The following is a 27,105-nucleotide window of genomic DNA, read 5'->3' as shown; positions in this document are numbered from 1 at the left end:
GACATCATACTACTTCCGTTCCTCGCCCCGCCTCCAGAAGTGAGATGGCCCCGCCCCCCGCCCCGCCCGAATGCGGGATGCGGAGGGGGGGCGGGGAGAGCGTCCCACAACCCCCAGCGGCGCCCGGGCCCATCATTTACATACGGTCCCCGGCACGTCCCGTCCGGGTTCGGCCGGCGGCAGCGGTTACGCGGCACAGAAGGGGAAAAAGACCGGGCAGAGAAGTCAGGGTAAGGGAAGACTAGCTTGTGTGCTGTGGGGCGGCGTGGGGAGTTGCTCGCCCTGACCTCGAGAGCTAACGCGCAGGGTTCTCCCGACGGGGCGGAGGGAAGACGGTTATGCCTTAAACTTATGAGTAAGGAAAATAACGACCCGGGGTGACGCCCGGGTCCTCACTGCCAATGTGAGAGGAATTTTTGCGCGGGTACAGGTCGTCCCCGGGTGACCCGCTTACTTCGCGGGATGCCCGGGTGCCGTGATCTGCCCGACCCTCCGTGCCGCGCGTCCCAAGGACAGAGGTGGGGCGGCCGCGCTCCGCCGCGCCGCTCCGTGCCAGCAGCCCCCGGCGGGCAGCTGAGCGCTTGGAGCCGTGCTGCCGTCGGGCGGAGCCGCGCCCCGGTGTTTTCACGTTACGACGGAGAACTCGATCAAACCGCTTTGAGGAAAAAAACCTTAATAGCGTCTCCCCCCGACCCTATCTGCTCCGACCAGTCCGCGGGTAAGGCAGGCTGTCTGAGCTGGGCTAAGGGTCTTCACGAGGCTTAGAAATACATCGCCAAAACATTTCATGTGTCTGCAGGAAGTGAATCCTTTTTTATGCTTCTGTGGGAGGAATTATGCCATTTAAAATCAGACTAAGAACAAAAAATTCGGCGAAAGGGAAAAGCTTTCTTGTGCAGGCTTGGGCGGAGGTGAGCTTTCCAGTGCTTTTCCAGCGTTGCCTCCTGCCCTGTGACTGACGGCTGCAGCGGCAGTACCTGCAGGACAGTGGCTCTGGGTTTCACTACGGGCCCTGGTGCTGTTGGGCCTCCCTCAGAATACCCTTTGCAGCACAGCATAGCGCCAAGGCCCTGCAGCACGGGGGTTTCTTCCTGTCGTTGGAAGGTGGATCTCCAAAGCACAGAGTTTTGCTTCTGCCCACAGCTCTGTCTCTCCCCCGGCAGCTGTCAGGAGGATCGCTTGCATGGTTCCCCTCCGCGCCCTCATCGTTTGCTTCCTACCATCTCCCCACCACAGTGCTCTGAGCTGCGGTGACCCTGAGGCATCGCAGCGTACGCAGCAGTGTCCACTGCGTCGCTGTAGAGCTGCTGGCCCATGCACGCTCCATGCAAGGTCCACAGGGAAAGTCCTAGGAGGAAGCTCCTGGACTTCAGCAGAGCGGGAGGAGCCAGCGAGGGCCAGGGGCAAATGCAGAGGAGACAGGTGCAGCTGAGGCGGCTGCTCGCAGCCACGTGAGCTCAGGATCCTGCAGCACGCATTTTCTCGCAGGAACGTTTCAAGCCTTCATGGGCCCACAGTCATACCAGTAGTGATGCCAGGTCACTGCTTAGTTGTCCACTGGTACTTGATCCGGATCAAGGGTGGCACATGACTGCATTGCTATCAAATTAGGGTACACAATAATAAGTTCATGCCCTTTTTGTGCTTTTGTGCTGCCTTTCTGTCGAGACAGTTGATCAAACTGAGGTGGTGGGGTGGATGATGTGTGACAACCATAAAGCCTGCTGTTGCAAAACTAACAGGCAACATTTCTTTGAGCAAATTTGTATGAATATAAGAGCAGCCCAAGTGGTACCAGACTAGAGGGCCATCCACCCAGTATCCTGTTTCCAACCTGCAAGGACCCCGAATGGAGGTCTCTTCCAGACACCTGTCCAGAAGCCCATTGACCTCGGTGGTATTAGTGCAGCCACAATACCCCTTGACAAGGAGTACAACAGGTCCACTCTCAGCTGCATGGTGAACCATGTCCTCCTGTTTGTTATGTTTCCATCAGCCTAGTTCTTGCAACTGAAGGCGGAGAGTGCACGTGTAGCTCCTACCCACCCTCTTCTACCTGTGATGCCCTAAGTCATCTTTCCTGGTGAAGGGTCCAGGCCTGCTCACCCATTCCTTCAGTGAAGCTCCCTTCCCTCTGCAGGCACCTCCCTTCCCATGCGGAAGTCTCAGTGGGAGGCTGGTTAGGGGGCACGAGCCGTGCTGTTGCAGGAAGGAAGGGTTTAAGCCTCAGGATGTTCCATTCCCTCTGTTTATGATTACCCTTCCTGTGAGACACAACAAGCTGCAGCTCAGCTTTCATGGGTCTCTCCCAGTTCCTCCTCGCAGCTGTGAATGAGAAGTCAAATATTTGCTCAGGGACGGGCCCAGGCCTCTGCTTCTCTTCTCGTGGCTGGGAGAGGGGAGAAGGTGCAAGCAGTGGCAGAGAGACCTCCCTGAGCACAGGGGTTCCTGCCAAGGGCTCCTTGACCAGATGTGCTGGGAAACTTTCAGGCCTGCCCTTGCTTTTTCAGAGGCGGATTCCTTGAGCGTGTCTCTCTCGTCAGCTGAGACCTGAGACTTGAGGGCACAGAAGTCAGAACAGAGGAGACTGTTTCCCTGTTTCACACCAATTTCCTTTTTAAAATATTGATTAGGAAATTATGCGAAGGACATCATATTAACCTTGGGGTATCATGTGGCACAGCGTCTGACTTAAAATGTTACCCCTATTGAGTCTTACAGAGGCACATGAAGCAGCTAAAAGCAGAATGACATGGCCAGAGAAAATATCTGATAAGGTGCTGTGGAGCAAGACCACATCATTACTCAGTCCAGGTAAAGTCCGTCCGTCATGATGACCTACCACAGTGTTAGATGTGTTTCCTTCCTCTTCCAAGGACAGAAACCCGCATGCCCCGTGTGTCAGAAGCCAAATAACCTTTCTAGCCAACTTCAGTTAGGAAAGCTCCTAACCATCTAAGCTGTTAGAAACCTCAATTCTTCTCCATTAATTATAACAAAACTATTAAAAATTTAGTATGTAGGCAGCACGCTCCCCCTTGATTGCATGAATACCGTCACCATAATCATTACCTTGACACAGAAACATTTTGTATGAAAATGATTAAACAATTTTGTAATTAAACTCAAGGGGGAATTAGCTGCTGTAGGGGTAATTTTTCTATGTCAGGTTTTGTACACTGAAGTAGAATCCTAATAATCAGAATAACAATCTCCTGACTTATTATATATTCCTTTTTTGTTCAGATCAAAGATATAGAGATATTAACATTTTTGAAGGGTATACCAGAAATGTCGGTTAATGTGAGTTCTGTTTGAGTTGTATTTCTTGTTTGTCTATGAACTGAGATTTTTGTTACTCTGTTTCCTAGCAGGAACAAATTTCATTTTTAAAAATAAGAACAGAAAAAGGACCAAATCTGGGATTTAGCGTGGACTTAAACATTTGCAGAAACGATGGGATATTCTTATTGTGGTAAAAGTTTAAATCATTAGCATATACGCAGGACTGGACATCATCTTTTTCTTCTAATTTCTTTGCCGGAGCATTTCAGTTATTTGCATTGAACGTAACTCAGAACAGAACAGAACCTGTTGTGGTGGTGGTGCTTTTTGTCCGGGTTAGACATGGGTGTTGCAATGGGAAAGGCCGATTCTCGGAGCCTGGGTGTTGGCTGCCGGGGCGTTTGCTTGTCCTGCCTGGCCGGAGGAGGCACACACTTGCTTCCTCCTAAGCCTCAGCTCGCAGCCGGTTGTGTTAATGCGTTTGTCCTGGCATCAAACACTGGCACTGCCACCATGAGCTTCTCATTCAAATGTTAGAGAAGAGAATTACACTTCTGAAACCTAATTATTTTTAAGGATCTTTTTTTATATAACTGTGAGCATGAAGATTCTTTTTTTTTGGTTTTGTCTTTTTTAAGAAAGAATGGGGATAATGCCATGAAGCAAAGGATTAGATTTTAGTTAAGCTTTAAGTTTGCCTTGCTTTGAAATTCTGCAATGCTTTGGAATGATAGTTTTTACATATCCATCATAGGTTGAGCGAACTACTTTTCGCAACTGTGTTTTGCCTGTTTATTATAATCTATTACTTTTATTTAATGTCTTGTTAAAGAAAGCCTCTTTTCAAAGTATTTTAAATTCTGAGCTTTCTTACTGATTAAGCTTATATTTTTCAAAATTATGTGGTGAGTTACTTGACACACCTATTCAAAGGAAAGTTAGTTTCGCTTTTTAGCGCTGTTCTTTTACTTTCCATTTCAGTTCATTTCTGCAATAAGCAACTATTTTGATTTCTTTAGTAGTGTTCAGACTTTGCTCTTCTTGAGCTGAACACTTTCCTTTTAGCCCAGATTTTGAATCCTTTGTGGGTGGGCTGCAGGAATGTTAGGAAACAGAATGAGGTTCCCAAATAAGCTTGGCAAATTGAAGAACTGTCTGAGAAGGTAAGGTGCTCCTCAGCTAGGACAGATGTAAAAGGCTGTATCCTGGATCTTGGTTGTACTGGTTTGTCCAAGAAGAGGAATTTCTGCATGGAGATACCTCCCATAACACAGATACCCACCACCCATTTCATTTTTCAGAATCTGGGAAAAGACCGTATTTGTTCTTGATAACCTGTTGGTTATTGCTTGTGTGTCATTTAAATGATAGCGGTTCTTTTTTTTTTTTTGTGAATGTTTATTCTACAATCTAGTCGTAGATGGGACCTTTTTCACCTCGCAGTAGTTCACTGGCCGTAATTGTGTGGCTCTTTCACTTAACGGTGTTTGTGCCCTCTTAGTTGTTTCCAGCTACCAGCACCCGCTGGCAAAGCCTGCAGCAGCCGCTCACCAAGCAGGAAGCATCTCCCAAGACAAGCCCTTGTAGAAAACTAAACTGCTTGAAACATCTCAGCTTCAGCTATGAAAGTTCTCAGCATTGCTCCTCAGGTCAATTGCCCAGTTGTTCCTTCAAAATTACCCATGTTGGTGCTTGAGTGATATTCATGTGAGTTTGTTGTGAGGGATAACAAATTTCTAAGGAAACTTTTTGGTGAAAGAGCTGCTATTTGCCTTCCCAGGTACCCTTCTGGAAAATGAGCATGTGACATCTATCTCCGTGCATTTAACCAGAGTCCAGTCATCACTTTCAAAAGTGAAAAACCTTCTAATGAGAAGTTAGTGATATAATCCAAGTATTAATTATGTGCTGTTGCAAGATCTGTGACAATACAGAGGTGCTGGCTAGCTGTGGTGGTGACTGTGTCTGGGGTCAGGCTTTCTCCCTCTGAGGGGAAGGCACAGTGGTGGGGCTGGAGCTTCTGCTGTGTCTATGAAGTATTTGGTCTGGGATAACTAAGAGAGGATGTTTGTCTTGCAGGACCTGTAGGTTTCGTTAACATCAAATTGACTTTTTACACCAAAACAAAAAAAAATCTGAGACCCTAAGGGCACTACTAACAGCACTGACCAGGTACTTCTAATGATCTAAATGGGGTCCACTGGATAATCACAAGGCTGGCTTGCTCCTTCTAAGAGCTGAGCCTCCTCCATGCTGGTCCCATTGCTTTCTTGCAATGGGCAGGAGACTTGCTCAGAGCCAAAGCATCTGTTTGCACTTTCTCTCTCCATGTATCTGAACCCTTGAACCCTGGTCCTCTGCGGCTGTTGGAAAGTAAGAGACTGAGGGACAAGGAGAAATCCCCTGGCTCACTGACCCATTCATTCTCTCACCAAAGCTTCCTGCATGTGTGAAATAAATGCAAGTACGTCACAGAGAGAGAAAAGGTCAAAACACAGCTAACAGCTAAGCAGATATCCGTGGATTATAACTGCTGGCATACTTATCCTCTGACAGAAGATATCCTACCCTCCAGAAATTGGGTCTCTTTGGGTTATGGAGCAATAGACGCCAGCTATGCACAAGGTGGAGACCTCAGACATTGTCTGTGTGTCTTCCAAGTTACTTAGCTAATGCAGTGTAAGATCAGTTCACCAGAAGCACTGAGGGTCACTGAAGTTATGAGATGCTGCTGCTGCAGGGCATGGGAGGTAAAGAGCAGGATCAGAGATTCTCAGAGTCAGAATAGTGACAGACTTGTGCAGGAGAGGCAGGAGAAGCCAAACACAGGACACTTCCCATTTACCCGTCCCAGCCGGCCTTGCAGTTTACTAGCATGCAAAGTGAATAACCAGGTCCATACAAGTGGCCTGAAGAGGAGCTCTCAGGAACACCCCAAAAGCTGGAGGAGGCCACAGTCTGCTGCATTGTTTATGCTATTCTTCAGTACTATGTCTCAGCGGTACAGTCTAACCCTTACCTCTCTCACTTCAGTGACGATACTAGAAAAACTGTTTTGTTAAACAAGTTGTAGTGTTGGGTGACAGAAGTGGAGTGTTGAGTGTGCTGCTGATGTTTCAGTCAATGTCTTTACCAGGATATGGGTGGTATTTTTAAATTCCACTGGGAACAGGTTCTTTCTCCCTCTCCGGACAGTGGGGATAGCCGAAGGGAAGAGAACACCTGGGCCAGGTCTTTGGCGGGAGCAGGCAGACAGGTCTCCCACCAAAGTCTGAAGGACTGAGATAGCAACTAGTTGCATTCCACAGAGCTGAAGAAAAGCCATTGTGCCTCAGCTCCAGGGATAATCCTGCATCACTGGTAGGATGATAGTGTAACACAGAGGAATCCTTTCTAGATACCAGGTGGAGGATCTAACCCACTTGGCTATGTGAATTCATTTGTACGGAACTCATGTCTTGCAGGAGATGTTGTCCCTGGCAGGGATGAGCAAACTTAGACTCCCATCGTTTGCCATTCATCTGTGAGATGTAAGGTGTAGAGATAGGGGTAGACTTGCCCCCTTTCTTCTGGATGAAGAATCTATGATCAGGGAAAGGGTCTCAGGGTCTCCACTGAGATTTGAACAAAGTCTAAGTCAGAACTGTCTTAGCTTGGTTTAGATAGCAAATGAGACCAAGTGAGGGGGAGGCTCTTCCATGGTTATGTTGACTGATGAAAAGGGAGGGGAGGAGGGGGAGGAGGTGGTGGGAAATACAATACACTTCTCAGGCCATGGAAGAGTCCGCTTGTCACCAAGAGGTACAGGGTGGAAGAAGCTATGGGAGAACAACATTTCAGCAGTTGCAGTAGCATTTCTCCAAGTCTCTTAATGATGGTATAGAGCCAAAGGAGGAAGGGAAGACAACTCTGGGTTATTTCATGATTGCATCGTGTACAACATGGAGGAAGGCAGGATGTATCTGTGTGACTCAAGCTGTTCTTCAGGGACATTCTTGTTCGGAGGCTTCAGGCTATCTCAGGACAGCGTAGCAGCAGCTACAACCATTATCCCTGCTCCCAGCGACCTTTCTAGAACAATGGTGTTCTGCTGATTGCCCCAAAGTGCTTAGTAGCTGGGACATTTGATGCTCAAATCCTGCATCTCGCTTTGCTGGTAGGAGTGGTTTAAGGAATGCAACCCACACCAAATGAGTGGCCTAACTCACCACACCAGTGCACTGGATGTTCAGCCTGAGTGAAATCTCACCCTCAAACATCAAGAACTGGGAAAAGAGGTTGTGTTGAATCACGGGCTAGATGTTGTCCTTTGCACCAGGAGATGTGAGAATCCAGCAATAGGGAAATTTCACGCACAGAGACACTTCGTGGCAATCAGTGGATCTTTGTTGCTAATGGATGGAGTACCTGGTCTGTTGTGAGCAGTTAAAAATCCTGTAGCTGCACAGGAAGGAGGCAGCCCATTCACTGTTTCGGGGCTACTGCATTCTAGGCCAAATGACACCTTTTGCAGGGAGGGGGAAATTGTTGCTCCTTTGAGATCAGCTGAGCATATGTAACAGGGAAAAGATGTTTCAGCAGTACCTCAGAGCCCAAATCTGCTGGATTCTGCTAGGTGCTGTACAGACAGAGCAAAAAGTCTGCTCCTGCTGTTAAGAGAGACTAGGAAGTGTGTGTGGAGCCTGCTAGAAAGGATGCAACAGTGCTTGTAGCCTTCTGAAGGCTTTTAAATCAGCCTTTGAAATACAAAGCTTTGTAACTTGAGTGTTTTAGCCTAAAGCCAGCAAAAAAGATGTTAAGGAAAGAAAAATCAAAGGAAAGGACCACACATGAGAAGCTGCAGAAGCGATGAGCTTCAGAGATAAAACTGATCCACAGAACAGGACCAGACTGACTCAAGGAGCCACAGGCTCTTAAAAATTAGGCTAACAAAATTTCTAAGCAGGTAACAAATAGAGCATGGCAGCTTGCCATATATGTGCTATTACACCTGTATAATCACATGGCATTTGGGTCAGGGTCATGCTGAAGCTCCTACTTGCTGGTACTGGAAACTTCCCTGTCATTTACCTTCTAAAGCCTGGACAAGACGAAGTGTTAATGCACTGCCCACCTTAGTCTGCAACACCTTACAAGGTATGAAAAAGTAACTATTGTGGTTCTTTCTTTTTGCAAAAGTTGTAGGAAATATGGTGCATATGTAATTTTAATTCACCTGCTCTATTCCATAATAAATATTTCCAGTAAAGGTCTTTTACAGTCAGTTTCTCAGAATACTCTAGTTTTCTAAAAGCCAATTTTCTTGCACATACCTGGATCCCAGCTCATGTTGTCAGTGACCTGCGACACTCACAGAATAGTGGATTCCTGAGAGAAGCAGAGCAATTTGCTTGCAGAGAGCTGCACAGAAATTTGCCTTTCTTTCTGAGGACCCTTGAGAAAATGCCAGGGAGTTTGTGCAGCCAAGGAAACTGCTGGGCTAGAAAGCAGAACTGGAGGAAAGGACTCGGCAGGCACACAGCAGGATTTCCAGTATTTTTTATTGGACAAATCTCAAGATTCTCACTGAATATTTTGTCAGGCGAGGACATAAACATGCATTTGCCTCACTGTGTCCCCCTTACGCTGTGAAATACAACTTTTAGAGCACTTCGATCAAGAGCTGTGGCAGGTATGTTAGATGAAGGGCTACAGATTGGTAAATTGTACAGATGTGGGAAAGCAGCTGAGTGCTAACAGGCAGGTGACATTTGTGTGGACACAAGTGGCCTTTTGGCATATAAGAGTGGGCCTCAGTGTCTGTGTCTGGGTACACATACCTACACACACCTGTCTTCCGAAAGTCCGTCGTAGCCTTTGTGAGCCTTGTCTTTTAGTGCCTTGATCTCTTTCTCAGCTAAGTACATTTTTACCCAAGAAGGATGCCTGTTTCCCAACAGGCCATCTTCATCCTCACTGCTTATTCGTTAGCAGAAAGCATGAGCCTGCAGTTTGTGTACCTGCTATAGACGCAGGGGAGAGCAGTGATACCGCTGCTGTTAGGGGTCCTGCAAAGCCTTGGTTCTACCACATGCTGTTGGTGAGGAGGCAAGTGCCTCCGCAGGGTGGCTGAGATCCCCACTGTTATCTGACAATGTCATAAGCATTTGTGAAGAGCAGGTAAGGTAGGCTAGAAACACAGATTCTCTTTCCACACAAATGCTGTTTAGAGACAGCAAGGAACAAATGTTACACAAAATATATGCATGCTGCTGAGGCAAACATCTTCAATTCTTAATACATGTTCGTAAATAATGATTTATCCTGGTGTCCCAAGCCAGGAGTGTCTAACTTACTAGCTCTGAAAAGCAGGCACTTCATGGGAGAAAGAAAAGCAGCATATTGCGCAGCAGCTGTTTCATCTTCTTGTGGTCATATGAGTAGCTTGACTCTGAAGTCATGCTGCTTTTCATCCCAGATTACACCTTTCACAATGACTTGTTCCCCACATTTCGTTATGGGCCACAGAAACGCTGGTTTTCTCCAGTCCTCCCAGCCTTTTTTGTCCACATGCTCTAAATACTGCGTCGAGCTTTCCTGTACATTTCCTGTTCCTTTTCCATACAGCTTTAACCAGTGGGTCCTGAAGAAGCAGCAAACAATAGATTTTGCAGCACTGCAGTGTGAACTATCTTTGAATGGCAGTTTTTGAGTCAATGCCAGCTTGCTGAAAATCAGGCGAGAACAATTTTGAAAGCTTTGTAATGTTATGTTGATGTAATGTTACATTGCCTCCCTGCTCTCTTTCTGTGCAGCTGCTCCACATGAACTAAGTGCTGAAGAACTTCATTTGTCAAAGCTGATGGTACCGTTCGAGTGAGACAGGCAGGGGTCCCAGGGTCACTTTAAAGGTTCTTTTATTTACTAAGTCCTGGCTTCTGGACTGTTCCAGCATCCAGCAACTGTCTCTATTTCCTCATAGAGAGAGCTGCAAAGAGCTTGATAAGACTGAGCTTTCAGAAAGGCCCAGCAAGCTGCAAAAGGAGGAACCTGCTCTTTGGAAGCTTCATATATATGTGATATATATGACATATATATATTTCCCAGAAAAAAACCCACTGGAATATAGTCTGTTTGGATAGCAAGTATCAGGGCTCAGTGCACACCAACAGTCTCTGCAAGCTTTCCCCTGCCTTCCCAGGGGTTTGGCTGCTTGTGTTCAGGGTCAGCTCTAATATAGCATGGCCATATAACCTTGGATTCAACTGCTGTGAAAACAGCTAAGCTGGCAGAAAGGGTGGTGTGAGAAGAAGTTATGAGGAGCCTCATCTCCACCCACAGACCCTTCACCACTTGGCCCGGGAGCTGATTCAAGCTCAGTGGTGGTTTCTTGCCTGAGCTGTGATGTTGGGGTGCCTGTGCGCAGCCTTACTGACCCTGACCCACAGACCATCTTCCCAGCTCGGTCTTGACCTGCCTGGTCACTGTGGGTTTGCCCGGTGGTCACTGGTCTGTGGCTGACCCTGATCACCACCACCGGCCCTGCTCTTTGCACCTTGCTTGGGTCCGGTAGGACTGTGCCCTTGTTGGTAAGGGCACTGCCCTGCCTGTCCTGCTGTTTGCCACTGCGCAGCTTTGTATCTCCCTTAGAAGGTTATATGTACCTCTGTGCATGCCTGTGAGAATATTTTGGGAGTATATGGACTGGAAGACCCTTACCACAAGTGGAAAACAACCCCAAGCAGAAGGGCAACCTCCCTTTTTTTTAAATACCAAACTGCAGAGACATGCCAGAAAATTGAACCACCACCCCTGTTCCTGGGTGGTATCTTTACTCACCATAATTTTGCTGTAAAACTCTGAGTGGTTTTGGTAATAGGAATATCTGAAGAGATTCCCGCTCTCTTGCATCACCCCCTACAAACCAAGCACAGCACAAAGCAGACTGTTAGCATGTGGTGTGGCCAGCAGTGCAGGCCCTGAGCATTGGGAATTTTCATTTCTTAGATTGTGTCAATCAGCAATGGAGAAGCCGCCCGTTTCAAGCTTTGGAGGAAGGTCCTATAAAAGCAATACAGGGCTGGAAAATGCTTTCTGCACTCATATATGCGCCTCAGCCAGCTGGACAATTCAGACATGCAGTGTATGTGTATCGTGGGACACAGAAAGGTTGCTGGAGCTCAGCTTTCCACACTGCCATCCCTCTGAGCTCATAAGTTATCCCCACTGTCATTGGCAATATATTTTGAGCAGTGTCCCTAGCAGAAGCTAAGTTCTAAATGAGTGGCAGACGCAGATGGCCCTTTTATACCACTGCCTGGGTCCAGTTACACAGAAACATAAAGTACCTGTTTACTGTTGGTCATAGCATCATTTGAAGGTGGAATGTCAAGAACTTCAACTATGTTAGTTGTTCTCTGCTGTATATCTTTCTCACAGGCATCAAACAGCTTCTGCAGCGCAAAGACAACTGCTGATTACAGCAGCAATCACACTGAAATGAGAGGTGTAGGAAAGCATGTGCTGAAACCACATCTGCATTAGAGTAAATTTTAGGGCCACTAGTTGATTGAAATATGTCTTCAATACCTGGGAAATAAACTGTTTCATCGAGCTGTTTGCATGTTGAAGCCCATTCTTCAGCATCTGTGGGGCCTTAGCATCACAAGCAATGCTAATAATGGCCTCATCTCAGTCTCGTTCTTTAAGGTGTACCATTTTGGTATTTTTCTTCAGATCCCCCCAGCATCAGAGCAGCGAGTCAGACATCAGAACGAGGTCTCCCATCTAGTATGTAAAGCATTAACCATAACGAAACTGGACTACGTTTTCCCACTTGTGCTTAGCATGGGTGAGATATGGCACTGGGATTTGAATGTGCCCTTCTGAAAGGCAGGAGGAAGCAGGTCACCGTCACTTTGCTCTCTACAGCATTACGCAGGCCCTGCTGGACTGGAAAATCAGAGACCCAAACTTAGTCCCCAACCCTGCCTGATACAGAAAAACTAATACTGAAAGCCTGCTATACTGGCTACACCATATTGATCTGATAAAGGTCAGACTGAGAAAATGGACATGAACAAACTGCTGCCAGTTTTATACGTCAAATACGAGGCTGTGGAGCTCCTGAGTTTTTCTCAGTCACGTAGCCTGAGCATCTCATACATCTGCAGCACAGCAGACAAACACGAAGGGTCATTCATGTTCTCAGAGTGCTTGTGCATGCCCATCGCTTTAGAAAAGAGCTCTTTGTTTCTAGGGCAAGATGGACATTAAAAAACTTAGCTAAGACAAGATGAAACAGTGAATAAGCATAACTATTTTACAGCATATTATGAATCTATTTCATTAATCCCATGTTTTCTACAATGCACTTCTCAACTATATTATATAGCTGGCAAGCAGCTTTCGTGTGGGAAATAGTGCTTTCTCAGCTCAGTTTTGCATGATCACAGTGAAATCTGGTCAAAGAAAGAGTGGCATTTCGACTATGTCATTGTAGGCTGATTTCTTTTATTAACATGTTCACCCTGGGAATATCTCCTTCCCTTTCCAGAACAACCCAAGCCATCTTCCAGATATCAGTTACAAAGACATGCTGGCAGGTTGAGTCTGGGGAAAAGGTGTCTAGGCTGTCTGGTCAGAACCAAAGAGTCCCTAAGGACTGGAGGAAGCAAGAAGTATGTGGGTCTTCAGTGTAGAAACACATGTTGCATCAGAAATCTGAATGAATGCCTTACCTTGCCTCTAGCTCTTTGATCTTCTCTTTCAGCTTCTTATATTCCTCTTTCTCCTGAAGCTCTTTTTGGGTGACCCCTCCAGGAAATGCTCTGAAACAGATTTATTTTGTGAGATCTCTTTATTTGTACTTGGACACTGGGACAACAGTGGACTTACCCCTATTGAATAATCTGAATTCCAGCAAAAAAGCTGTGAGGTGGGAAAGTGCAGAGCACCCAGGAAAAACTCCAGGGGAGCTTAACAACCTCCCCCAAAAGCCCCCACCTAGGATTTATGCTCAAATCAAGGGGAAAGCTATTTACATCAGAAGAAAGGGAGGTGGGGTTGTGAGGATCAGAGGTTGAAGGCTTGAAGAAAACACAAGTATTCTCCACTTGTTAGAAGCTACTCTTGTCTTTTCTCTAGTTGTTTTCTCCATCTTTAACATCAAAGCATTATCACCAAACATCCCAAACCCTCCAGAGAGTTCTGTTCTCCTGGATTCCTTTCTCCACAGATGTCTGGGTAGTGTCAGTCTCCTATTCCTCCAGTGGGTGAAATTCTCCCGTTTCCAATGCCTGCTCTTTGGGTTATTGTACTAGAGCTTAAAAAAGCCCTCTCTACATGATGACCCTAGGTCGACTGCAGACTCACATCCTAAAAGTGCTGGAAATTTTTTGCTTCTTATCATTCACCAGAGGTTTTTAGAGATTGTGTCTTCTTCTGCATTACAGATCTTAGAACAAGTACATGCAGCCCTAATATAAAGGAGACCTCGTCCCATGTTTCTTTCCCCTCCTTTCAGAGTGAGCCATACCATCTTATATTAATATTCTGATCTTGTGAATTATCCCATCAAGTTTCTGCTCTGTCAATTAAATTACCTTCATTACTGCACACAGAAACGTGTTCAGAGATTGTCTAACCTTGGAGGTGGTAGATGTATTATGCATAGCGGAGGAAGATGACTGGCTGTGGGTGAAAGGACAATACTGGGAAGAGGAAATTCAGAAAAAAAACAATACTCACTCCTGATAGCTCCTGTGTCCCTACTGGTAAGGAGGATCAGGGTTGCTGGTCTCCTGCATCTTGTAATGATCAGATGCAGCATGCTGCCTAGAGATGGAAGAAAACAATCTATGTTAAGCAGACAGACCTGGGAACAAACCAAGAATGAGGACCTGAATTTGGGAGGTGTAATCTGGATCTAAACTGGTTTCCTGACAGTCTTCTGTAATTAGGCAAACAAACTCAGGGACACAAGTGACTGAGCTTGGTCATCATTTGAATCTAAGTCCAGTGTCTGGGAACCTTTGCCTTACATCAGTCCAAGTCTCAAACTTGAGCCACTCCGGAAGAAAGCTCCAAGGTTTCAGAAAGTGTGAGTATTCTTCCACTACCAGGCTATCCATGACTGCACACCTGCAAACCCTTCATGACCCCACAGATACTCCAGCCATGATCAGAAACTTTAAAATACCACAGCGTGTCTTCACGGAAATCCCAACAGGAAAACCTCTTCTCCACAAAGCTGTTCAGGAAGGGCAGGGAAATCCAGCTATACTATTTGAAGGTTATTCACTCTTGGCCTTAGAAACTGAGAATGATTTATGTTGGCATTTTGTCCCCAAGATGCTATTATTTAGGCTATTTCTTTTTCTTTCCTCCTGATTAACAACTTCCCTTCTTCTTGCCAGTATCACAGCCACTATGCCTTCCCTCAGTGCTTGCCTAGCTCAAAAGGGGGCAATTTTCATGAGGAAAACCCAGGACTGCCTCTGCAGACCTACTCAAAGTGTCCTCAGTGCTGCTTTTACCACCTCCCCCTTCTATATTAGGCTGGATGCCTTTATCTTGAGAGCTGCTGTTGTTAAGGCAGCCATTTCCTATTCAGAGAAGTACTTGCACGGAAATGAAAGTTCATCTCACAACATGACATGTTTTCATGTCACGTGCCCTGGTCATGTGCCCTGATCTGCACTCCAAGACAAACCTGTTTCAGAGGCAGTTCATGCCTGGCCATGACAATGCAGTCAAACAGGAGAATGAAAATTTGGTCTGCCCTGCAGGACAGAGCTTGAGTGTGTTTCAGTTACAGTCGCAGAAACATTTATGATTTTTCCCCTCGTGATATATTCTTAATATAAAGAATCACATTACCTGTGGCAACTCTCCAGAAATTGTAGTCGGGTATCAACAGAGTCAGACCAAACTCTTTTCTTGCTGTCTGTCAGTCCATCAGGGGAAGAAAGAAATAATAAAACACATTACTGTCAGTAGGCAAGTATCCATTAAAGTCCTAAGAACTTCACAAACTAAACTTCCTCCCTCCAATTCCTGATCAGCCCATAGGGAAAAAAAAAAAATCTTGATTCCAAAACTTCTCAAGGCTGTGCTTTGCCAGGTAGGTGGTTTGTGATTTTATGAGTCAGTACCAATAGTGCAAATAAAATACTGCAATACCAGGCAGTACCAATAGTGCAACTAAAATACTCTGAAAGTGTAAGATCTGCATGTTACATGATGCAGATCAAACAGCTTCTGTAAATTGGCTTTGGGTTCCCAATATAGCCCGGACAAAATTTGGTACTATGTCAGAGCCCTCCTTGTGTCTAGCTTATTTGTAATCTTCTGTCCAACCTGTCCTAGCGTACACCAGCTACAGTTGATCATCAGGGGCCACACTAAACACTGTAATTTCTGGTCACCAGACTCACCTTACTTCTTTTCCCACCTGTGCCAGCCTTTCTGTCAGATCATGATATAATGCCTCCAGCCTTGAAGTCTTGTCTCCACAGGCTGATGGATGGTTGCCACGGGGTGTCAAATATTTGTCTGAGGAAATAAGAAAATGGAATTCTTAAAATGAAGAGAAAAAATCACATGCTCTAAACAGGTACCTTATAAAAGACAGCCCCACGAGCAGAAGCTCCATGGCTACATCCACACTAGCGAATAGATCAGAGCCAGGACACAGGCTCCAGGGCACAAGATAGCCCAGCATGCTCCTGGACGCAGTTTTGGCACAAGTGAGCCAGCACTTTCCCAGATGACACCTGGCACAGTTCAGAGCACTGCGCAGGCCAGGGTTTGCAAAAAACAGATGGAGGATTTGAGCAATCATTAGGGCTGGATGAAGTGGGCAGGATACAGGGACAACTGAAAAACAAACTCAACCCAGACCTACAGAGTGTGGGGAACAGTAAATGCAGGTGGCTATTCTGCTGAAATCAACTTTGCAACGTATGGGTGTGGGGTTTTTTAATAGAGCAGAACAAAGCTATATGTTCTTAAGGTAATTTTCATTTCTACAACTGCTCTGTGCCCTATTTCCTAATGAGGATCCCAAACATCAACTATTACTGCAGAGACAATCCCAGGCTGAGGTGCTCCTGCAAGTCGGATACAGGTGGAGCAGACAGACAGCAGACAGCTCCTTCCTGGAGCAAGGCGATGTCAGAGAAAGCCTAAGCATGAGGCTTCACCATCAGTTTATGCTGAACCAAATCTGCATGGCTGCTGCAAGGGACTGTCCTGCCCCTCTCTCCCAGCACCTCCTCACTTCTCTCTCGCTGAAACAGATTTTGGCTTTGTTTACTTGGATGGATTCCTTTTCAGTTAAGTCACTTTGTTTCCAGTCTTTCACTGAGGACATGTTTTTTCTCTTTAAGCTCAACAATCCAGTATAAAATCTGCATTTAAGTCAGCCTTTCCCTGCAAAACTGATGAGCTCAGAGACCGAGTCCCCGAAGTCCAGGATCTGTTACACTATTTATACCATTCTTTCCAATTTCTCTTCCTCTCACACCCATTTAAGATCTGCCTCACCCTTTGGAGCTGAACTTGAGCTGAATTTGAGGACATTAACCATCCCTGTGATGGATAGGAAGGATAGGAAGTAGAAAACAGAACTTTTACTGAAATATTTCACAGTCAGGAAATGTTTGCAGTAACCTCGTTGCAACCCCCCGAGGGACTTGTAGAAATATTCAGACCTACTAAGGTTAAACTTGCTAAGTTTGGCCAGAGACACCCCCTGTGCAACATACCTGCCGCATTCTGCAGCTATCTCTCTAGGATCAGCGCCCTTACACAGTCCTTCAGACACCCCGGTTCTGCTGTAGGAAGAAAACTCGGGTGTATCCATGCCTTTACAGCAGCAGAAAATGTTTGCCCAAATGAGTGGCAGCACAGGGGACCGTGCTGCTTCACAAAGGGACTTTTCTGCTATAGATAACAGAAACAAGTCTTTCTTTTTTACAGGAAAAGGCACGCTTTCTTTGCACTGTATCTAGTATCATACTTCTCTCCAGCCAATAAAGTCGGCGGGGCGGGGGGCGGGCTTCACCCTGCAATACCAGCCAGAGCAGTTTCAGTTTCATCCCAGTCCTGTCTGTTTACTCCTCTGTAGGTCCCTGAGCTGTGCACCTCTGCACTGCTGTCGGCCATGGCCAGCAAGTCAGTCTTCGTTGTTGCTATATATTTTAGCACGTCCTGCAGCAGGTACTATTTTTCCCTTGCTTCAGTGTCGTGGTTTAACCCCAGCCGGCAACTAAGCACCACGCAGCCACTTGCTCACTCCCCTCCGGTGGGATGGGGGAGAGAATCGGAAGGGTAAAAGTGAGAAAACTCATGTGTTGAGATAAAGACAGTTTAATAGGTAAAGCAAAAGCTGTTGCCCGCAAGCAAAGCAAAACAAGGAATTAATTCCCTACTTCCCATCAGCAGGCAGGTGTTCAGCCATCTCCAGGAAAGCAGGGCTCCGTCACGCGTAACGGCTACTTAGGAAGACAAAATGCCATCACTCCAAACGTCCCCCGGCTCCTTCTTCTTCCCCCAGCTTTATATGCTGAGTATGACGTCACATGGTATGGAATATCCCTTTGGTCAGCTGGGGTCAGCTGTCCCGGCTGTGTCCCCTCCCAACTTCTTGTGCACCCCCAGCCTACTGGCTGGTGGGGTGGTGTGAGAAGCAGAAAAGGCCCTGACTCTGTGTAAGCACTGCTCAGCAGTAACTAAAACATCCCTGTATTATCAACACTGTTTTCAGCACAAATCCAAAACACAGCCTCATACTAGCTTCTATGAAGAAAGTTAACTCTATCCCAGCCAAAACCAGCACATTCAGGTACAGACCAAATCCTCCAGGTGTACTGGGGAACAGAGCATGGGCTCAAGACACCAAAGACGCCCACGTGCATCTTGTTCAACCAGAAGCAGCAGTTCTGGAAGTTTGGCTATGATGCTGTGATGAAGTACAAGAGCCTGTCCCCCAGCAAAGCTGACAACTGGTACTTCTTCCAGAACTTCGAGATGAAGCTGTACAACACAACAGTAGGGGGAATGGTTACTGCTAATAGGAGACAGAGCTATTAATTTATTTGAGGGGTGGGGGTTAGAGGAATTGGTGAAGAGGGCTGAGTAAATCTGGCTGATGAGGATGAATGAATGGAAATCAAAAGGCATTTTGATGAACTGAAGAAGAAATGATTTATTTTCTTAATTAGCCAAAGGATTCACGGACCCTTCCTTTATGATGCTGTTCATTGTCTAAAGACAATAAAACCTGACTGCACACCTTGGTGAAGCCAAATACTTGTTCTGAATGAAAAGCTGCCCTCAGTCCTCGACAGGGAGCAAGTGAAGATTCCTGTAATGCAGAGGAGGTGGGCAACCTTGGGATTACCACGTTATATACCTCCCTCTAGCTTGTCTCTCACTCCCCTGAAATGGTATGCTGAAGCCAGTTTAAGGGTGGCTAGCTGTCCTTCAAGCATGTAGTGGCTATCATTTCTCTCTGAAGGTTCTGTGCTAGTTCAGAATTGTTCACAGCTTTTTCTGGGTTTGCTTGTTCAGCCAAACATTAGGCTACCTTAGGGCCTCCTTGTCTGTGCTCTGGGGTCCCACAGGGCCTCCCAAAGATGGAATAACCCAGAGCACAGGGCCAGCTCCAGATAAAGTCTTGTGTCTGCTCTTTGGCATCCCCCAGTGCTAAGCAATGAGCGCTGAACTGGATGTGGGGAGAGGCAGTAGGTGGGAGGCCTCTGTGAAGAATTTCCTCCCTGGGAAAGCTGGGAATGATGTGGTCTGCCACAGTGTCACCTGTGGAGTGGTGGGTTCTCACTCACTTTCAGAGGGAGCTGGAGAGAGGTTTTAGTTCAACCCCATTTCTCTGCACCCAAGAAGAAAATGTTTAAGGGAAATTTCATTACAGAATCACAGAATGGTTGAGGTTGGAAGGGACCTGTGGAGGTCATCTGCCCCAACCTCCCTGCTCAAGCAAGGCCACCTAGACCTGGTTGCCCAGGACTATGGTCCAGCCAGCTTTTGAATATCTCCAAAGATGGAGATTCCACAACCTCTCTGGGCAACCATTAGAAGGACTCAGAGACAAGAAAGGGGAATACCGGTTCCCAGACACATAAGTAGTTATTTCTGAATCTTCATAGAAAGTGTGCGTGGAGGACATGTAACAGCCTCCATATATCAACCTCTCCTAACTGAGCCAGGAACAGTGACAGGAAATGAGATTGTAAGTAAAAATGAACATAGATTCCCTTTCTCTTAAGCGGCTGCACCTGCAGAACAGGATTCACCTCACCTTTCCTGGTTGTGTGTTATTTAAGCTGGGCAGCACCTGGACCTTCCTGTTTTTCTCCATTGGCTGCAAAGGATCCCACGTTAATGGAGCTGATTATCCAGTCAATAATCCTCATAATTTAGGGCCATTTTGGTGGCTGCTGAAGCAAAACAAAGGGAGGCACATGTTGTGAAGGCTGGCTCCTGAAACTTCTTTGGATACAGGCAACAATTCCCACTCTTTCTAGACAGAGCAGGCGAGCAGGGACTGATGGAGGGAGTTTTGGTCTCCTGGGAGAGACTAAAAAAGTGTCAGAGCAGCCACCTGCCTCAAGGTATGCTCAGGGAGATACATAAGCCAAGAGGACACATTATAGAGAAACTGTGTCAGACCAGAGGGTTATTTGTCTACATGTGTGTCCGGCATGTATTTTGTTAATGCCATACACGGAAGTATAGGTGCAACCAGAAAGGTCTGAAGTCTCTATACATACACCTGGGAAAAGTACGGCAGTGTCACATAGAAAGTACAATTCTCCCCACTGGCTGTTCACGAGGATCTACAGGGTCTTTACAAAATCTGGCTCAGGAGAAACAGCTGACATCAACCGCATCGTTGGTATTTTGGCTATTGAATCACAGATGTCGTGGGTAAGCGTTTTGGTAGCTGACCTGTGTCAGTTAGGCTGCAGTTTGCTACAATACTGAAGCCATTGCTGGGAATTTACTCAGGTTTGGAGACAGGACCTCCTTCTATGCCATATGTTGTGCAGTGCTCAGTGCGAAGGGGACGGGTCTCTTGCTGAGACTGCCACGTGTGACTCTGAGATGATTTTTGTAGAAAGTCACTTCTGGCATGGAACTGAAAGCCAGCAATGGAAAGACGCTTCCTGCCCTGATGGTCTTTTCCGAAAGCCTGCACTGCCTGAAGGAACATGCCCTGAACACCATCCAAGAGGCCTCTTTCCAAACTGTCTGCAACCAGGAGGAGATCAGCTGGGTCATTACCATCCCAGCCATATGGAGCGCTGCTGCCAGGCAGTTCGTGTGGCTGGCGGCAAGAAAGGTAAAAGCAGGGATTACCCCACTTCCTCAAATTATCTTCGGAGATTCTTTACCCATCGAGGCAGAGGAACTCCTCAACATTTAAATAACCTGTATTTCAAATTTCATATATCGGGGAGAAATCTCCCACGTAGGGGGCAGTGGGGGAGAGGATGTCCCAAACTGGCAGTAACAATCGCTCTGCCCTTTCCTCCCACTGCCATATAGAAATGAGCCCCATGGAGATCAGCGATGCAAGAACCACCACCCCAGTGTGGGCTCCTGGGGTGAGAACAGCCTCCCTAGCAGGTGACATTCATGCAGCGATCTTGCCACCTTTCCTTGGACTGACACACCTCTCTTGTGATTTTAGGCAGGACTTGCCTCTGACATGATTTCTGAGAAGCTGATTATTGCCCTGGAGCAGGAGGTTGCATCGCTCTGGTGCAAACAGCTTCCACAGGAAGGATTTATGGCAGACAGCAGTGACAAGAAGAGGTTTGAAGACTCCCCTGGGATCCAGTATATTGTTGTTGACTGTGGAGGTAAAATTTTCCCTGTTTAACAGGTACCATCTTTGCTGGGCACGGAGGATGGCTGTTTCACAGTGTCCCTAAATATCTGCAGTGCAGTCCCAGAGCTTGGACTCCACTGCTGTGCTTGTCACGGGGGTTTTATTTTTATTTTTATTTCACACTTAATGAGATACCATGGGCAGGCAGAAAAATGGGAGGAAAGGACAGGACTGCTAAAGGCCTGATCCATGTTAAATGGAAGTCACTGAGTGTCTTATGCCATCACGCACTTCAGGCCAGACAGTCATAGCGAGAGCTCCTGCCATCGTGCCAGATCAGCCTGCACTGTGTCCCAGCATCAGCCACCGATGCGCACCCTCGTGCTGTTGTATAGCCTGAGCTCACAGCCTCCTCTGTAGGAGCAAGCGTAGTGCCCAGTGAACTGACCAAAGAGATTAGCTAGCAAGCCCTGTAGAGTAAATCATTAAGAATATTTGATGGAGCACTTAGTAATTTCTCTAGCTTCCTGTGTGGTTTTTTTTGGTGTGACATGAATTTCCTGCCAAGAGCAGTCTAGTGATTGTGAACAAATACTGAAAAGGCATCAAGAGGACCACAAGTTTCTGAGAGTCTCACCACTGCTGCTCGTCTTAATTCAGAGCTTGTATATCAAAAGGCGGGAGTCGACTATCTGTGTGAGGAGGCCAGTCTCCTTTTGTGATCAGAAAGGAGATCGGCTTGTGCAGGGAGCAAGTTGGAGCATCCAGATCTCATCAGCAATTACTGTAGGAACTTTGAGAAACCAGGCTTGTAAACAGAAGTGCATAAATTTAGGAAATCTAGAGGTGTGCAGGCAATAGCAGAGGAGTGAGGGTAAGAAAAGAAAGCAGCAGAAAAGCACACTTGTGAAACAGGAGTTCAGAAGGTAAGATTATATTCAGTGGAAAGTAAGGACCTCATGTACTTTAAAGAAAACTGCTAACTTCATTTGTGTTTGTCTGTGTGTGTGTACGTGGCACAATAGACATCACAGTACATGAGATCCAAGAAAACCATTACCTGAAGGAGTTACACAAGGCAGCTGGAGGTGGATGGGGAGGCAACAGAGCGGATGAAAACTTCACTGATTTCCTTGAGGAAATATTCGATGATGGTGTATGGGATGAATATGTAAGGAGCCACCCTACCGAGTTACAACATATGATGTACAACTTCAGTCTACAGAAATGCTCTGCTAGCAGGGAGGCGGTCTACATACATTGCTACTGCAACTTGACCAGAGTGCAAGAAGGACATCTCCCACTTCTTCAAAAAAGCAAAAGGTGCTGTGTGGTGTGGTGGGATGATCATGATTACATATGAGAAAATGAAGAGCTTTTTTGACTACAGTATCAAAAATGTCATTCGTACTTTGAGGGAGATTCTTGACAAGCCTGAGATGGCCAAGGTCCAGTACATTTTGCTTGTGGGAGGCTTTGCATCTAGCATCATCTTGAGCGATGCGATCAGTCAGACCTTTGGCAAGAATTATCATATCCTTTGTCCAGTGGAGGCCCAAGTGGCCATTGGAAAAGGGGCTGTTTTATTTGGAGTCAATCCACACATTGTTGCCTCAAGAGTCAGTGCTCAGACATATGGCATAGCAGTAAGTTACAAATTTGATGCTGCTATCCATGACTTCTGTAAACTAAGAGTCTCAAAAGCTGATGGCTATATTTATTGCACAGATCTCTTCAAGAAATTGGTGGGAATTGAGGAGTTAGTAAATATAAATGAAGTTGCCCACTATAATTTCCATCCAACAGAACCAGATCAAACAAATGCATGATTTTCTTTCTATTGTACAGAAAAGCAGGATGCTCAGTACGTAGATGAGGAAGGGATGGAACAGCTTGACTCCTGTACAGTGCCAATGCCAGACACAAAGCTGGGGAAGAAACGCCAACTGAAGCTGAATATTAAATTTGGCCTCACTGAATTTAAAGCCACATGTACTGACATTACTTCCAAACAAAGTCAGGCAGTTATAATAGATTTTTCACCTGTGTAAATGCTCGGTACATCAAGCAGCAGGGACAATAACTCAAGGGAGTGCATGACTTTAGTGGGAGGCAATAACAACTACAATAGAGAAGGCAAATGGACCATAAAGTCCATCATCCAGCCTTCTGCTTGCATAGGTAAACAGTTTGCTAGTCTCATTCTCTGGTTCCTTCCATTCCTCACCAACCACCCTTTCAGTCCAACACCTCTCTTTCTGTTGTATCTGACAGCAGGTTTATCTGCTGCTTTACCTCTTGCCCTTCTAGCTTAGCCCCATTGCATCTCTGAACACAATAGTCCATACCACCAATATAACAATCTGTACTCTACCTGTGTTTGATACAAAGCTTCTGGACTGGTGTCTAACTTCCACATATACCAGCCCATAACTACTTCTTTTAGCCTGATGTCTTCTTTCAGCTACATTCTCTCTTCCTCTGATATCAGGTCTCTTTATCTGGAGTCCAGGTTTAACTCTGCCCGGGGTGACATTCAATGGATTTGAGTTTTCTTCAGAACATGACTTATATAGATTGTGTTTAATTAAAGAACTCTTGTCACAGTCAAGATAGATACTCTGTGAAGCAGTAACTCAATGTAGTCTGAGGGCTTGTATCCAAAACCTGTGGGAGTGTTGTTTCCATTAAACCATTGGTTGGTTTGATCTCATTAACTGGGCAGATACAAATGCCAGATTGTAACATTACAGATATGAATAGTGCTTACGTCGCTGCCTCAGCCCCTCTGTCCAGCTGTGGGTACCTTCTACATCTCTGACTTGGGCTTGATATTTTCCATGTCCATAAAAGCTCATTTCTTTGCCTTCTGCCTACAGCACCTGTGCACAGGTTCAGCACAGTGTGGCCTGTCTGAGCCCAAATTTGTCCAAGAAAGAGATGTGATCCTGCAGTGTACTGGGTCTGGCTGGGGTGGAGTTAAGTTTCTTCATAGCCGCCCTTATGCTGTTGTGTGATTTATGACCAAAATAGTGTTGCTAGCACACCAATGTTTTAGCAATAGCTGAACAGTGCTTGCACAGCAGCAAGGCCGCCTCTGTTTCTCACTCTGTCTCTGCAGCGAGGAGGCTGGCAGCAGGAGCAAGGGAGAGGGCAGAGCCAGCACAGCTGACCCCAACTGACCAAGGGGATATTTCATACCCTGTAACCTCATGCTCAGCAATAAAACTGGGGGGAGTTTCTCCAAAGTAACTATTGCTTGGAGACTGGCTGAGCATCGGTCTGGTGGTGGGATGTGGTGACTGCCTTTGCATTACTACTTGGGGTTTTTTTGTGTGTTTTTTTTTTTTCCCCTTCACTGAGGGTATAGAATTTCCCTGCTGAACACCGACCGGCCTGTCCCAATGCAAATACTTGGTTAGCTGGATACACTGCATGAAAACTCAGCGCTGGCATCTTTATTAGCTGTAGTGACTGCGTTAGAATCACTGCTAGCCATGTATTTAATGCTGTCAATCATTAAAGCAGCATTCAGAGGATTAATCTGTACATATACTATGCTCTATGAGGTATAAAAGCTGAACTATTTTGAATACATCGCCTTTGTTTTCACATATAAAATCTTAATGTGTGCAATAAAAGTATTCACAACAGGAACCTGTGTACATTTCTATCGTGTCAGATGGCACCTGTCTTTTATTTATATGAGGGCCATTCTGGGTGGCTAGGTCCCAAGAAGCTGAGTACTCCTGCTTTTTTCTTACCCTTTGGACTTGGTGCTTTCACCCATGCAAAGTACAACACAGCTCCCCCCCAGCCCACTACCGCTCTCGGAACAGGAGAGAGAAGTGCGGTCTGGTGGCAGCTGGAAAGCTGCGTGCATCTGCCCCAGGTCTTTCCCACCTGTGTGCTATGCGGGCTTTGGCATTCAGACATTGACGCCAACAGTTGTGATTGCATCTCCTAATTTTGCTTGTTTTGATGAGCTAGTAATGTTGATAACCTCAGACACTGAGCATGGAGCAGATACAGTTGTTTGTCATCTCTGTAAAAGCAGCACTGAGTGTCAGCATCTCAAGCTAAGCATCCAAGAAACTTGGCAGTACCTGCTGTGGGGGGCTCTAACCTCAGTCTGACAGTATGGGGGGTGTTGGGAAAATAAGAGTTATAGCTGTCGAGCCCTTTCCAGCCATCCTCTACAACAGGCGCGTCTGTTGAGCTGGGGATTAACCCCTGCTGCATATAAATAGGGTTGGTTGTTTTTATTAAACATGAAACTTAAATAACTGATCACGAACTTTCAAGGCAAAGCAAACACGGGCAGCTTTGCAGTGCCTGTGACTGGGGCATCAACAAGCTCTGCAGGCAGAGTCATCGCTGCTGGATCCTAAATGGCTGGGCGGGTAGAAGATGCCGTCCGTTTCTGTTGCTGGAGCTTGCTGGCTGCCTTCTGCCTAAAGCACACGGTTTCTCGGAAACTGAAAGGAAACAAACCCCACTTCACAGAACCGCCGCCGTTTCCCTGCGCTGCAGCGGGAGGCACGTCCTCTGCTTCCCTGGCTGGGGACAGAGCCAGGAAAAGCTTGGCCACCGCGTGCAGCCCGAAATACCACGGCTGTGCTCCCTGCTCGGGATTTCCCAGTGCTCTCTGCCCCTCGGCCTGACCCTGCCTGCTGAGGAGCATCCCGTCTGTGGCTGCCAAGGCCACCTCTGCAGTGCTGCCCAGCACCGCTGTTAGAAAATATTTCTCCCCATTCAGCAGAAATTACACCTAAAAGCATTCACTTCCTTTGGGATATTAAACAAAACAAACCATGGGAGAGGAAAAAGAAAGAAGCCAAGCACACATCCTTTTCCCCTGGGGTGGGGGGGTGAGTGTCAGCAGCAACATGAAGACTTTACGATTAAACCGCAAATTTTTCACAGCAATACCATTTCGAGGCCAAAAAAAATAGGCTTCTGGAGATTTTTTGTTTCAATCTCTAGAGACCCCTGAGGTGTAGTACAGATGTGTATAACCCTATTAGAGATGTCAAAACTTTATGAGGTATTATTGTGTTGGTCTTACAAGGACTCAGCAAGTCATGCAGGGGGAAAATAGAAGATAATTTTCCAAGACAGTGGAAGTAACACCTGAAGGTGAAAGGAAAGAATAGAAAAGCATGTCACAGAGAGCACGGTGACATGCTTGAGGGTGTCATTGTTTGTTTTGTCTGTGCAGGAGGAGGTCAGGGACAGCCCTGTGCTGCTCACAGCTGGCTCGGCACCAGACAAAATTGACCCACTGCACCCCAAAACCGGACCAACCAGATGAGTTTATGGTGCCTCTGTGGAAACATGTTTAAGAAAGGGCAGTGAATGCTGAAAAAGGAGAGACAAGGCCAGGGCAGGTACAACACCTAAAGGGACAGTGACTGGTAGAAGACGCCATGCTGGAGCAGTTGAGTAGGACACAAGGAGCAGCAAGAGCAAAAGGACCCCCACGCACCAACCCCCAGGCCCTGCACCGCCCATGGTTTCACCAAAGGGCCTGAGTGTAACCTTGGGCACAGGGGTGGGGGACCAGGATGGGGGGGAAGAGAGGTGTCTAAATGTTGGTTGGTTTGTTACTTGGCAATAAATTAATTTGATTGAAATTTCCCAACTCAAAACAGGTATTTTTTGGCCCACGACAGGATGTCTGACAATATATGCAGTGAATGAACACTGTGTGTTCAATGTACTGCAGCGTACCAGATGAGGTTGGGGAGAGCAGAAGAGAAGTCCCCTAGGGAAGCTGAGGTTTGCTTGTGAACTGCTGCAAACAAAAGCCAAAGGGGAGGGAATCGAAGGGTGAACAAGGAAGATGAAGAGGAAAAGACTAAGAAAACTAAGAGGGAAGAGTCATCCTTGAGCAACGTGCACTGCTACCACAGCTCAGGCCAGAGAGCCCAGCTCACCACCATGCTCCAGCTTCTCCCACTGAGAAGTGTCCACAGCAAGTC

The 27,105-nt window shown here is 46.5% G+C and overlaps 1 protein-coding gene, 1 long non-coding RNA gene and 1 other non-coding gene across 3 annotated transcripts; 2 read left to right on the top strand and 1 right to left on the bottom strand.

Moving 5' to 3' along the window:
* The first annotated feature begins 113 nt into the window (after positions 1–113).
* LOC143159546 (heat shock 70 kDa protein 12B-like) lies at positions 114–24,764 on the top strand. The gene is given in 8 exon segments (XM_076336575.1): positions 114–230; positions 17,396–17,509; position 17,598; positions 18,113–18,318; positions 20,405–20,629; positions 20,981–21,152; positions 22,147–22,405; positions 22,407–24,764. Coding segments are annotated over 7 exon segments (1,707 nt in total). The 5' UTR covers positions 114–230; positions 17,396–17,431; the 3' UTR covers positions 23,173–24,764.
* LOC143155971 (U12 minor spliceosomal RNA) lies at positions 339–487 on the top strand. The gene has a single exon (XR_012994528.1). It is a non-coding gene; the product is annotated as a U12 minor spliceosomal RNA (small nuclear RNA).
* Positions 13,055–15,843, bottom strand: LOC143155735 (uncharacterized). Its single transcript, XR_012994464.1, has 4 exons — positions 15,702–15,843; positions 15,145–15,211; positions 14,014–14,100; positions 13,055–13,094 (listed from the first exon to the last, which is right to left on the bottom strand). It is a non-coding gene; the product is annotated as an uncharacterized LOC143155735 (long non-coding RNA).
* Positions 24,765–27,105: the final 2,341 nt, after the last annotated feature.

This window comes from Aptenodytes patagonicus, chromosome 1 (assembly GCF_965638725.1).
Source record: "Aptenodytes patagonicus chromosome 1, bAptPat1.pri.cur, whole genome shotgun sequence".
In the NCBI taxonomy this organism is placed as follows: Eukaryota; Metazoa; Chordata; class Aves; order Sphenisciformes; family Spheniscidae; genus Aptenodytes; species Aptenodytes patagonicus.
The sequence above is the reverse complement of the archived record's forward strand: the minus strand, read 5'-3'. Positions and strand labels throughout refer to the sequence as shown.